This window comes from Mastigoproctus giganteus, chromosome 10 (genome assembly GCF_048544385.1).
Source record: "Mastigoproctus giganteus isolate SK-2022 chromosome 10, ASM4854438v1, whole genome shotgun sequence".
Classification (NCBI taxonomy): domain Eukaryota; kingdom Metazoa; phylum Arthropoda; class Arachnida; order Uropygi; family Thelyphonidae; genus Mastigoproctus; species Mastigoproctus giganteus.
The window spans coordinates 66,626,721-66,640,777 of NC_143584.1; the positions used below are offsets into that span (position 1 = coordinate 66,626,721).

Below are 14,057 nucleotides of genomic sequence, written 5' to 3' on the forward strand. Positions count from 1 at the left end.
TTATCACATGTAATGCACTAACTTTTGAGACATAATTACATATGTATTATGTGTGTGTGCGCGCGCGCGCGCGCGCGCACACGCACGCACGCACGCACACACACACACACACACACACACACACACACACACACACATGTGGGTGGGGTAGTCAAGCAAAATGTTACCCCTAAAAAACAGACACATCTACAGAGTATCATTTAGTATTAAACTTCAAATACATTTACTTCATTCACAATGAATTTCATGAAGAATCTCCCCTTCCACATTCGTTGTAATTTTTCCACTGCCATATTTTTGCACATTCAGAAATAAATATCTGAAAAAGCACCATCTCCTTGTAAAATTGCTAAAATCTTTATATGAGCAACTGGAATGTAGTAGCAATCCATGTTAGGCATAGTGGGTTGAGCAAAGAAGTCCAAATGGTGAATACCTCCTTTAGCTGTAACTTATCTCATCAATTATCTTCTGAGATCACTGGACAGGCAAGGGAAAATAATGAAAGTGGATAAGTCAGCTCACAAAAGTAATAGGATCACGGCTATTAGCAAGGACAGGAGAATCTTGAGTGGGTGGAGTCTTGGACAGTGGAGTGATGGACTTGGTAACCAAAGCACTGTAACCAAAGCAAAACAAATGTAACAAAGAAAAATTACAGTGATAAAAACAAAACTAATTTCTACTATAACAAATAAAATGACAAAACTATGGTCACAACATGAAAAAAATGTAGGAGTCAGCAAATAAAAACAAAACAAAACAGAAATCATATATTAAAAACATATAAATATGAAAGGCACATTCCAACAATATATTTAAAAAAAAAAAAACTTATTCAAAAAGAAATGCTACTCATAAAATAGTAGTATTTCCTTGTGCTTTCTACATTAATGTAATTCCATACAGCACTTTTTTGAATGTATAATAAGGGTTGTCAGGTGTCCAGTTTTCACCTGAAGAGTCAGGTATTTGAGTTTACTGTCTGATTAATGAATTGAGCAAATACAAGATATGTAAATGTTCAATATTTTCTGATTATGTTTTTTTTCTTTTCTTATTTTAATTATCATTCTCACATACCCAAAATAATAAAGTTTCTCCTGTTTCAATGAAATTTCAATTTCAACAGATGGATATAATGCTTTCAATGTAGAATTCAGTGCAGAAAGTCTTTCAATATAGAAATCACTGTTTAAGACTTTCTGCACTGAATTCTATATTGAACATTTGACATTTCTACACTGAAAAGTTGCTATGAAGCACCTTTTTTGCTTTTTTTTTTTAATATACCTCTAAACTATTTAGATGCAAAAGATGTTTTCTTTTTTTAAAAAAATGATAATTTGAAATTATATGCTGTTGCTTATTATTTTGGACAAATTTTATATTTTATTCCATTATATTTTAAATTAGTATTTCTTACTATGAAACTGCATCAGTTAATTGATCGACATTGCTGCATTAGACTTCAATTTGGGTAAATTATAACTTTCAGGAAATACATGTGAAGGGAGGATTTCAGAAAACAGAAGTTGAGGGAATAAATGAGGAAGAGGAAAACTTGGCTCTGTGAGTTTGAAGTTCAAGAGTAAAAAGGTGCTGCTTGGTTGCAGCATGTGTTCAGACTATTTTGGAAGAGAGGAGGGGATTATAGAAGATAATTCAGAATAAACGGTGCCCATGAAGTATCTAAAGAAAGGGCATGCAGCAGAAATAGTATCTATCACACAGAGTGTAGAGATTTTGTAAGAGATGGATGAAAAATTAACCTGCCTGCCCTCTTTCGAATGGAGTCTAAGAAGCCTGAGAGAGAGGTTATGGGAACTCTGCCTCAGATGTGGGAACAATATTCCTTGGTAGAGCAGATTAGAGATTTCTACAGAGTGAGTAGTAGTATAGAAGAAATGTAATGCCATGAGCAAATAAGAAAACCCAGTTTTTTAGATGCAGAGGAAGCAATATTGCAATGTGCTTAAGCCAAGAGAGATTAGAAGTCAGGGTAATTCCTAATACAGATACATGATCTTTTCTAGCATCTGAGGGTCGTTGAAGATAAGCACACGAGAATCCATTTTTCAAAATATAAGACAGAACTGAGCTTTAGAAGGATTGAAATTAACTAATTTATCTTTGCTCCATTGGACAATTACTGAAGATTAGCATTTAAGCAATTGGTAGTGGATATTTGAGAAGTTGAAGCCATTTGTTCAGGGCAAGGTTTCACAGACTGGAAGCTTAAATGAAATGTGCTAACATCAGCAAAACTATGGACAGAATCACCAATCAAGAAAGAACATCATTAATATAAAAGAAGAAAAGAGTGGGAGAAAGAAAACTCTGAGAAACACCAGCATTAGTGGAGAAGCTAGAAGATAGAGAGCCACCTATCATCATCTGCAGTGAGCAGTCAGAGAGAAAACTGGATACCCAATTACAAAAAACACTTGGCAAACCATAAGATGGAAGCTTATTTAGAAGACTTTTATGCCCAACACGATTGAGAGCTTTTGAAATGTAAAGAGCAACTGCTTGAGTTTCATCAAACTTCTCCATTGAATTTGACCATATATGGGTGACATAAGTCAACATATCCAGTGTATTGACACAGACAGAATCCATACCAGCAATCACTGATCAGATGGAAGGTTTCCAGATAGTTTAGGAGTTGGTAGTTTAATAGATTTATCCATAACTTTAGAAAGAGTAGATGAATAGTAATAGACATATAGTGCAAGGAAGCCACAGGTTTTTTTTTGCTGCACTGGCTGGGGGAGAAACAATGAGTAGATAAAAAAAACTCACAAATTATTTGTTTCCATCTTTACATGGTAATGGTAATTATCTAGTTGACATCGGAATTTATTCAACCTGTCAGTCTCAACTACCTGCGAAGGCAGGTAGTTGAGACTGACAGGTTCCAGCAATCAATGAATTGCTGGCTAACAGAAAACTTCATACAATCTAGTCTAAAGCTCTTCTTCTGTAATTTGAATTTAAGTCCCATGAAAATTCCAGGTTGCCACTCTGCCACAAGTGCAAAGTGTGTTAGTTGTCTGACGGCGCCAGGGGTTCCCCCCCCCTCTCTGGGCGCCTCCGTAGCCAGGTGGGAAGGAGCAGCAGTGCGTAGCACACGGTTCTTGATTGGACCGGGGTTCGAGCCCGTCACCACCAAATACGGAGCATGCGGAAAGGTCAGGGAATGACCACCGCACCGGAGCAATATGGCCTTAGTTGCTAATGCTCTTAAAAACCAAATAACAACAACAACCCCCCTCTCTGTGTTGTGTAGCACAGAACTCTGTGAAGGCCAGAGATTTAAAAAGTGAGTGGGGAGTGGACGGATGACCATTTAGCCACTGGGCCCCTGTTGGAACCCACTGTTACCACACTTGGCCCCAGAGAGGCAGGTCAGGTACCCAGTAAATTTTTTGTACTCTGTGCCACTCTGGCACAGTTTGACGCCGGATCGGCAGGGCACTAGAAATGGCCAGGCGTGGAAGATTTTCTTGCCAACTCCACCTTTGCCATCCTAAATCAGCCGCACAATCCTCCCACCTGTAACACAATGTGGGAGGTGACGATTTATGCAAAAATGGCAACCAGGAATATCCTTGGAAACATCACCCACTGGAGGGTTAATAACACCAGGACACCAGGTGTCCAGTTACCTTCCAGTTGTCCAGATCCATCACCAGGATCCCGAGCAATCAGATAACGCAGAACAGATATGCTACTGAAAAGGCAAACTGGGACCTTTTTGAGACTACTTTAATCAACCCAGCATACACACCCCACCGAATGTGGATGTACTGCAGCCACAAGTAACCAAAATGATCATGGCTGACTCAGATAGGGCCATTAAAAGGAAGAACCCTGCTTCGGGTGCAGTTCCATGGGGGTGCCCGGAGCTACAAACGCTACGAAGAGATGTGATACAATGGAAAAAAAGCCTTCCAGCGAGCTTGAAGACTGTGGCCCCCAGTGAAGTGGATGTGCTGCGGCAGGCATACAGAAACACCAGGAACCAATACACTGCACTGATCAGAAAGAGAAAGCAAATGTCCTGGCTTCCTGGTATCTACCACGAGCAATACGGACCCCTGAGGAGTGGTGTACAAGATCACCAACAAGCTCCCCTGAGGGAAGGTTATCACCTCTACAAAGTCCGCCCAGGGCTTATAACTACCATTTGGCAAAAATCTACTGAAAATATTTTTGATTTGACATTTCATCCAACTGTAGCTCCCACTACTCAAGAACAGACTGTGTTGTGCAGAATGAGTCCTATTCCACTGACAACCCGGAGTTGACATTTGATCTGGAGGAGCTCTGCACTGCCACAGCCCATATCAAGAATAAAAAGTGCCCAGGACTAGACCTGTTGGATCCGGAAATTACCAAGAAAACTGTGAAGATTGCCTTGGACCTGATCCTCAACCTCGTCAATAGTTCCAGTGGATGGGAAATGAGCAAATATAAAACTCATTCCGAAAAAACTGATGACACCTCTGGATCTCCAAGGGTCCTACAGACCGATAGCCCTGCTTTCTACCCTCAGCAAGTTGCTTGAACATCTCCTCCACTCAAGACTCCAGGGACATTACAATAGAGCCAATCTTGCCTCCTGTAAATAATTTGGCTTCAAATAGGGGCTCTCCACAGTATAAACAATGCTTCCTAGTCATCATGACTGACTTTGCTGGGGTGTTCAATGCACTTTGATGGCCAAGCATCCTTGGCAGACTACATGCTGCTAAAATACCAGCGAACTGCTACTCCATAATCAGAAGCTACCTCTCCAACAGGTCAATAGCTGTATATTTCACCTACCAGCGAATGATCCAGCAGGTGTACAGAGGCTGCCTTGCGGGCAGCCTCTGTACACCTACTGGATTATTCGCTGGACCAGCCTCAGGCATGGGCCCACCTTTATGAAACCTCGTTGTCAACGACTTTCTTGGCACTGACGTGGGGAACATCTTGGCACAGATGATCTCATTCTGACCGTCGCTGAGGACTCTAGGGCCCGGCTTGAGACCCTGGTGAACAATGCACTCACCAAATTACAAGAATGGGCAAACCATCACAATCTGAAGGTCTCGCCTACCAAAACAGACTCTATACTACTGAAAGAATCCCTAAAAGAATGCTAGACCACCAGAAATAAAAATATCAAAATCGATGGGAAAACTATCAAGTTTTCCACTGAAACTAAATACCTGGGGGTTGTCTTGGCCAGCAAGCAGAACTTCCAACTCCATCTAAACTATCTTAAGAAAAAGATCAGAAATTACACTGCCCTGGTTGCCAGGGTCTCGGCGCTTTGATTGGGGCCTTCACAGACACAGCCTGTCACTGCTTTATAAGGCAATTTTTGTTCCTATAGCCACTTATGCATCAGGTACCATAGGGCCAATATTGTCACCAGAAAAAAGGCATTAGACACAATTCAGAGATCGATTCTCCTCACAATTCCCATGCCTGCTCCTTGTTAGTACAGATGCACTGCAGTTCCTTGCAGGAACCCTTTCACTGGACTTGGAAGTAGTAAGGAGTGGACCGTTTGGGATCATCTTTGGTTCTCCCAAAGATGATCCCAAACCTCACCATGAATTCAAGTAGTAACCGTACAGTGGAGAAGAAATGCATTCTGGCTCAACTGTGACAGGCGTGGCAGGCACACTGGTCAACATCAACCAAGGGAGAAATCACACACAAATTTGTTACCAATATTGACAGGGTGCACCGCCAGACCTCCCCTTTGGTTCTCACCAGAGCTTCATACTACATACCTAATAATAGGACATGGACCCATCAGGGGCAAGCTCACACTCTTGGAATATTGGATGACTCTACATGCATTTGTGGAAGCCTAGAGACTTGGTCACACCTACTTCATGACTGCCCACTATATGAGGACCTTATTTGTATCCTGATTACTACTATAACTTATTCACTAAGAACCAAGGATCACACCTCTTGGATTCCAGAGAAGAATATGCTGCCTTCTCGCAGTTTGCACAAACTCTTCAGCAGAAGACGAATGCTGCTACAACCTAATGACACAAACACCTCCCAGAGACCTACCACCTGTTGATCAAGATGATGAAATGACATTAACACCAATTTTAAACAAACAACTTAAACTCCTCACCAGGACTCGATCCCTTCCGAAAGACAAATGCAACATCTACCTGACCTTAAAACGGATAAAGCACAGACAGATATCCAACCACAAACTGGACATACCTTCAGAAAGTGCCTAACACACTCGGATTTCAACACACTCAACGGATTGGACATCCATGAAGTGGACTATACACCATTGGATTTGACATCACACTGAAAAGTGGTTGATGGTACTGGTCACTTGGACTGCAGTGCACTCTAGTACTGCTACTTTTATTCCTTCTCCCCTTCCCTTTTTCCTCTGATGGAGCACTGCCTCCATTGAACCTCTGCAGATACCCATATTTCATCCCTCTCTTGACCTTTTACCCCTCCTATTTTTTTAGATACTTACAGCGAAAGCTCAGGCAATTAGGTGGCAGTACCTGCCAGAGACTTGGGACTGCGTGGGTACCTCCCAGATGTTAGTGGCAGGCAACATGGGGCCCCACCAGGAGCCCCATGGCAAAAAGCCAGATTTACAACACAACACTTAAAACATTACTATGATGTGGAGCAGTATGGCATTAAAAGAGAAGTTGCTACAATGGATAAAAGGATGGTTGAGAGAAGACAGAGAGTGGTAATTAATGCACACTGCTCTTCGTGGACTAATGTTATTAGTAGAGTCCCCCAGGGCCCACTGTTGTTTTCTGTATTTATCAACGATATTGATAGAGGTATATCAGGCTTAATGTCCAAGTTTGCAGACAATACGAAGGTTGGTAGGGTTGTTAATGACAGTAAGGACGGTACGCTACTGCAATAGGATCTAGAAATGTTGAGCAGATGGGCTGAGAGGTGGCAACTGAAGTTTAATATTTACAAATGCGAAGTACTGCATATGGGTAACCCCAGAGTAACATATGAACTGGGCAGTACTACACTCAGGGGAGTGGAGAATGAAAAAGACCTGGGTATAATTGTGCAGTCAGATATGAAGTTTTCTGAGCAGTGCAGGCAGTCTGCAAGAGTAGCTCATGGGGGTTTTGTTATTGATATATAGGAATTTTGCTAGAAGGGATAAGGGGGTGATTATACTTTTTTTTAAGGCAATGGTCAGGCCACTTGACAAACATAGACAATTTCCTCAACATCAAACACTATTTGCACTGTATTTTATTTCGGCAAAAGAATCATATCACTGTAAATGTCAGCAGCTCCAACTGCAATCAGCTTCCCCTGCTATCTAGTTGATATGCACTCACTTTTGGAACATTTTTCTGGTCAGTACATATTGGACTGTACTGCAGTCCAATATTTGAGATATGAGTCCCTGATGCAAAGTATATATGTTTTAAATAAACAAACCTAGGTGTGCATGATCTGCAAGCTGCGAAACTGACAGTTATATTTTATAAAATATGATATGTGTGTGTGTGTGTGTATTTTTGTAGTTTCAATCATAAGCTAAAGGTGAACTATTAACAAACAACTTAAGGAGTTTCCTTCCTTTAAAAAAGGAATGTCTTTTGTAATATCTGCAATATCCATATTTCCACTGGAAATAAAGGAAGATTGGATATTCCAGAGCATATCACAACCACAGAACATAAGAAAAATCTACAATGAATAGCAAGCACATCAAACATTTTACAAAAATTTAACACATTGAGTGATTACAATAAAATATGCAAAACCTGCTGAAGGTACAATTGCATATCATATGTTGTACATGGACAGTCATTTAAATTGCAGATTGCTCCACAGATTTATTCAAAACCATTTTTAAAGATTCCAGCATTTATAGACAAAAAAAATTGCGGATGAACAAAATTATAGCTGAGGCTATAATTGTAAATGTTTTTGCATTACACACAATAGAGAATTTTGTGTGATCTGGAACATATTCCTTTCATTACAGTTTCAACAGATTCCAGGGTAAACAAAACTGTTTCCAACTTTAATACAGTATTATTATTATAAAAATGGAGGGATTCAAACAGAAATGCTAAGAATAACAGAACAAAATGAGACTTCAGATATAATTTCTTCAATGATTAGCAATAGCATTAGCAGAGGCAGGCATATGATGCAAGAAATCAAGCTTCATCATCTTCAGCCATTTTAAATCGACTGCAGGATGAAGGCCTCTCCAGCAACTTTCCAGTTCCTTCTGTTTTGTGCAATGGCCATCCATTCAATACCCACGAACTTGTGAATTTCACTGTCTATTTCCGTTGTTGTCTTCCAGGTTTTCTTTTAGCTCCTCTTGGGTACCATTCTGTAATTTTCTTAGTCCATCTACATCATGTCTTCGAGCTGTGTATCCTACCCAAGTCCATTTCAGTTTTGTTTTGATAAGGATGTCCTTTATTTGTATTTGCTTCCTAATCCACGTGTTTCTCTTCTTAACTAACAGTCTCATTCCTAATATGATTTGTTCCATTCTTCGCTGTGTAGTTTTCAGCTTCTCTTCCATTCTTTTGGTGAGTGCCCAAGTTTCACTTCCATAAATCATGGTTGGATTTATGTCTTTTGTACTATATCAAGTTCAGACAAATTAGGATATTGCTCTGTAAGGACCCATCCTTACAATAATTTAATAAAGTTTTGTTAAATATTGGAAGAATTAATTGTAGTGTAAATAGTTAGTTTTCAGCTCAAATATCATGGGTTAGGAAACACTGGAATTCGAAGGTTATTCCAGACACTCCCAGTTAGTTATATCTCGCTTGTAAAGGATTCCTTAAGCGAGTAAGTAAAAGTATAATAGACCGAAACAAATCCCACTTAAGACAGGAGCATATACTCTATAGAAAGGGCACTGAGTGCGGGAGTGGCCCTCTTAAAAATTTCACGGTGCGACTCTAGCAGGTGTGGGCGAGGTAGCAATGGATGTGAATGTGAGGTCACAAAGAAGGCATGAAACTTGCTTAGTTGACCGGAACTTACGTTTATTTTTCTCGAAAGTGCCAGAAATTTCCAGACCAACGGAAGTTCGGACACAAAAGGATGGAAAAACATGCCCACGGAAATGAATGGAGACGAATAAGAATCACGAAGGAAAGGATGTGGAAGTCAACGATTGGCCAGGAAGAAAGCGGAGGGATTTTTGAGAGAACGTAGAGAAGGGTCTGAAAGATTGATACTGGGCAGATTGGAGGAGTTGAGTTTTGGGGTGATTCGAAAAGAGTCGTGATCTAGTTTGGGTGGTGGCTGCAGTCCTGGGGTAGATGGAAGTAGTAGCGGGAGAATTGTGATAAGAACTCTAGGTAAGACTAGAGTAGGAAGGAATGTTCACTTGTAGATATTGAAGCAGTATGGAGGGAGAAAGGAGAAACACACTCTGAGAATTCTAGAGGTAAAGTTTAATCAAATGAGCTGTCGAGCGACTGGCCTACTCGGAAAGCACCTCAGTCCACGGAAATAAATGCAGGCTAGGAAAGAATATAGGATCCTGAATTAAATCCAGCCGCATAGTACCCGGTAGGGAAACATCAGAAAGATTACCGTGATCCCCGGATGGACGACCTTCTGCATTCCAGTCTACGCCTAAGACAGACAGGAACGTAAACCGGGCAAGGAGAAAAGCCCAGAAAATCACGTAAGTGTTAGGAAGTTTTCTGAGAATAAATGAACCTAAATTAGTAAGGGCAGGACTATAGGAGAATGCTATATAGTTAGGGAAGGATGTCTAAGTGATAAATATATATAAGAGTACTGTACTAATGTAATACATAAAGAAAGATAATCAGACTAGAGGATGGCATAGGAGTAATGTAATTAAGGTGTAAGTAGTATATAATTGGAAGTGAAGTTCTGTATTAATGTTTGATAGAAAGAAATGACCTATTAAGTAATTAAGAATTGTTAGCGATTGGGTAAAGGTTTCCTAACTAGTGTAGAGTTAAAAGTTGAATTTGAATTATTGTGAATGTTGAATTATGGTGAATATATCTGATTGAAGTAGGAATTGATTAAACAGGTAGGCTATTAAGGAGTTGTGGATTAATTGATTGGAAGGGTACTATTTAATTTGGTTGATTAATGTTGACTGTTAACCTGGCTATAAGGAAATGTTTGATTGAATAAATATATTTTCCTTACAATTTGAAAACGAACTCTTGATGACTTTGTTAGCCAGCTCATTGGCTGATAGTTGGTAGTTCATTTATACGGACTGTTTAGGAGTAGAGAGAGAGGGATTGTGTGAGGTGAATACCATGACCCATCGAAGCCTATGTAGAACATGAAGAGACACAATGTTATAATATATAAGATTATGTATTATAAATGGATAATTGTTGGTGAAATGATTGATTTGATATCACGATTATATACACATTTAAACGTTAGTATGATAACAAGTCTCCAACTAAATATTGTATTCAGATAAATGTTATTGCAAGTCTTCTTATATATGATATGTCAATAAACAATGTTATATTCTACATTCATGTGTGTGTGTCTGTCATTCCGAAACTCAGCCAGTCCAGTGGAAGAATACCTATTATAATTGGGGTCCCCGTGAGTCTGGGATTTTCTGAAATCAATCAAGTCAGGTGTAAAAGTGGGAGGGGTTTATAAGGGGATATATAAATATCTATCTATAATAAATAAATAAATATAAATTAATACAAAAGAGAAGATACAATAAGATAACACGTAAATCCCACCCCCACAGCTCTTCGGTATGTAACTATATCCATCTGAAATTTATTCTTCTCTTGACTTCCAGCCATTTATCATTATTACAGCTAATGACTTGTCCCAAGATAAGTATATGAATCCACCTTTTCAATTACTGCTCCTTCAGTGATTATATCCCTTTCTGTGCCATACTTATGAATATTTAGCCATATTCTTTAGTCCGAAATCCTAACGAACTCTACATAACTGATTAAGATTTTCCTCTAATTCTTTGGGATCATGGTTTACGATCAAAATGTCATCTGCAAATCGTAAATGGTTTACGTACTCTCCATTCACATTCTCCTTTGTGCAACCAGTATAATTTTCAGAAATCTTCCACAAGGGCAGCAGTAAACAACTTTGGAGATATTCTGTCTCCTTGTTGAATTCCTTTCTCAGTTTTAAATTTGCTACTGCCTTTGTCTAGTCTAATAAAGGAGTAGCGTGCTCATATATTTTTCTCAAAATAATAATGTATCGAGTGTCTATGCCTTGTCTTTCCAGAGCCCGAAATATTGCCTTATTTTGTATGGAGTCAAATTCCTTTTCATAATCCACAAATATATTGATTTGCTTTCTCCATTAGCTGTGATATTATGTAAAGGTCATCCACAGTTGAGAATCCTGCCCTAAAGTCAGCTTGCTCTTTCGTTTGATTCTCATCAAGTATTCCTTCTAATCTGTTAGTAATGACCCTTGTGAACAACTTGTAGATGTGGGACAACAAGCAAATTGGTCTATAATTTCCAATTTCCGATTTATCTCCTTTCTTATACAGCAAAACTATGATTGCATTATTCCACTCCATAGGCATCACACTTTTCCTAATGTATTTTGTGAAGAGTCTTTTCAGTTTCTGTGTCATGTCTCTTCCTCCCAATTTTAAGAACTATACAGTCAGTAATTTCATCTTTACCCAGGGCTTTCTGATTCTTCATTTACTTCAATGCATGTTCTATCTCCTCAGGAAGGATATCGGATATGTTATATGTGTTACTAATTTGTGATCCATCTTCCCCACTGCTGGCTTCATTCCTCTGCTCCTTATAAAATTCTTTATAGTAGTCTTCTGCTATTTGAATTATGCCATCTCTGTTATTTATAAGTACACCATCGCTATTCTTCAGTTTCAGTATGATTTGTCTTTTGTATTACTCCTCGTGGCTGCTGATTTAAGTCCTTTGTTTTCCTTAATGCTTATTCTACTTTTCTTGTGTTAAATCTTCTTATGTTTTCTCTGAGTCTGTTTCTAATGGATTTTGCATAACTCAGTATACCTAATTTGTCCGTCAGTGTTTATCTTGCTTTTCATTTGTGGTGTTCTGTTCATCATGGTAAGCGTTTCTTGACTAATTTTTTTGTTCTTTGGATTTCTTTTTACCTATAGTTTTTCTTGGACATTATCACTTTCAGAAAGTTGTATTCTTCATTGATATTTGGTCCTGAAAGGTCTTCATAAGCACAAACTTGTTCTTAAGTTCCAGTGCATAGTGCTTTTCTCCTCTTCTGTTATTTTAAAGACCTTCATATTATTTATTGAGTCAGCTTTTTCCTTTCTTTACTTACATCTATATCAAGCGTGCATGTTACCATTCTGTCATCACTTTCAACATTTACCTTGTTCAGGACGGTAATGGCATTCACAATATATCTTCTGTTAGTGAGGATGAAGTCAATTTCATTAGTTGTTAATCCATTTGGGCTCTTCCATGTCCACTTTCTGTTCACCCTTTTGTTGAAAAAAGTGTTCACAACAGACATTCCTCAAGGTTCTGCAAATTACACGTCTTTCACCAATTCCAAAATTCCTAGTTTCCATTTCTGTGCTATTTTGTCTCTTTCCAACTTTAGCCCCATAGTGATGGTGTAGTGAGTTTTCTGCTCATCTAGAAGATGCTCAATTTCAGTGTATATTCCTTCAACCACTTTATCATAATGGCTCGACATTGGGCATAGATCATTATAAACTTTAGTTTGTACCTCTTAGAAATCCTGAGATGTAGCATTGATGCCCTTGGTGATGTACTTTTGAATTCCAAAATGTTGTTTTTGATATTACATTTCTTCAACCACTTTATCAACATGGCTCAATATTGGTGCATATATCATTATAAACTTTAGTTTTCACCTCTTAAAAATCCTGAGAAGTAGTTTTTATGCTCTTGGTGATGTACTTTTGAATTCCAAAATGTTGTTTTTGGTATCTTTATGTTTTTGATATCTTTATAGACCAGAAAGCCAACTCCACCTTCGCATTTTTAACTGTTTCCATTGGTGTACAGCAGATTTCCACTTGATAAACTTATAAGTGATTTATTTCTTCTTCTTGTTTCAGCCAAACCGATGATATTCCAATTCACATTTTCTAATTCCTTTTCCAGCTTTAATATCTTATGTTGTTGTTGTTATTTGGTTTTTAGGAGCATTAGCAACTAAGGCCATATTGCTCCGGGATATGCGGTGGTCATTCCGACCTTTTCGCATCATCCACATTTGGTGGTGACGGGCTCGAACCCCGGTCTAATCAAGAAGCATGTGCTACGCACTGCTGCTTCTTCCCACCTGGCTACGGAGGCACCTTTAATATCTTATCTTCACCAATGTGCGATCTTACGTTGTAAAAGGCCAAGTTCAGTTTCCATGCATGGCAGCCTGGTCACACTCAGAGATTCTTAGCACCCTCTGCTTTAATTCTGATCATCTCGCAGCCTTAAGAGGGGGAGTAAAAGCCGCTGGGGACTGAGGGCCATTTGTCTTGTCGTGTTGTTATGTGCTGGAGGGTTTGGTCTTTTCCTCTTCACGCTGAGCAGGTGGCTTGAAGGGAACCACTCTACATGTTCACTGCCATTAAAGCGACGTAACATGGCTTACCATCGAGAAGATGTGCATGAGTGGATTTTAGGGAGGCAAGCCAACCGGTCAGGAGGATGAGGATGTTGAGGATTAGCTGGACCGAGCGACAATTCAATGAATCTGTCTTGAACGAGATGCAAGAAAAGCGGCAGCTACTCACGGTGGCAAAAAGACAATCTAAGTTTTTAGGACACACCCTAAAACATAACAAATTTTTAGTGAATATCTCAGAAGGAAAAATATTGGGAAAGAAAGGAAGGGGACGACCAAGGAAGAAAATTTTGGAAAACCTAATGAGGAAAATGAACTTTAGGGGATATGAGGAAATGAAACATTCAGCAGTAGACAGAGATGTATGGTTGCAGCTACAAGGTGAAGCCTTTAGAGTTTGATGATGA

General features: G+C 39.2%; 1 protein-coding gene across 1 annotated transcript in view; it reads right to left on the bottom strand.

Annotated features, from left to right (window-relative positions):
- Positions 1–295: 295 nt before the first annotated feature.
- Positions 296–14,057, bottom strand: part of LOC150079064 (oxysterol-binding protein-related protein 11-like) — a 218,654-nt gene continuing 204,892 nt past the window's right edge. The window contains exon 11 of the mRNA XM_090382937.1: positions 296–619. Coding sequence (XP_090239063.1) covers positions 517–619 — 103 coding nt within the window. The 3' untranslated portion in view covers positions 296–516. The remainder of the gene's footprint in view (positions 620–14,057) is intronic.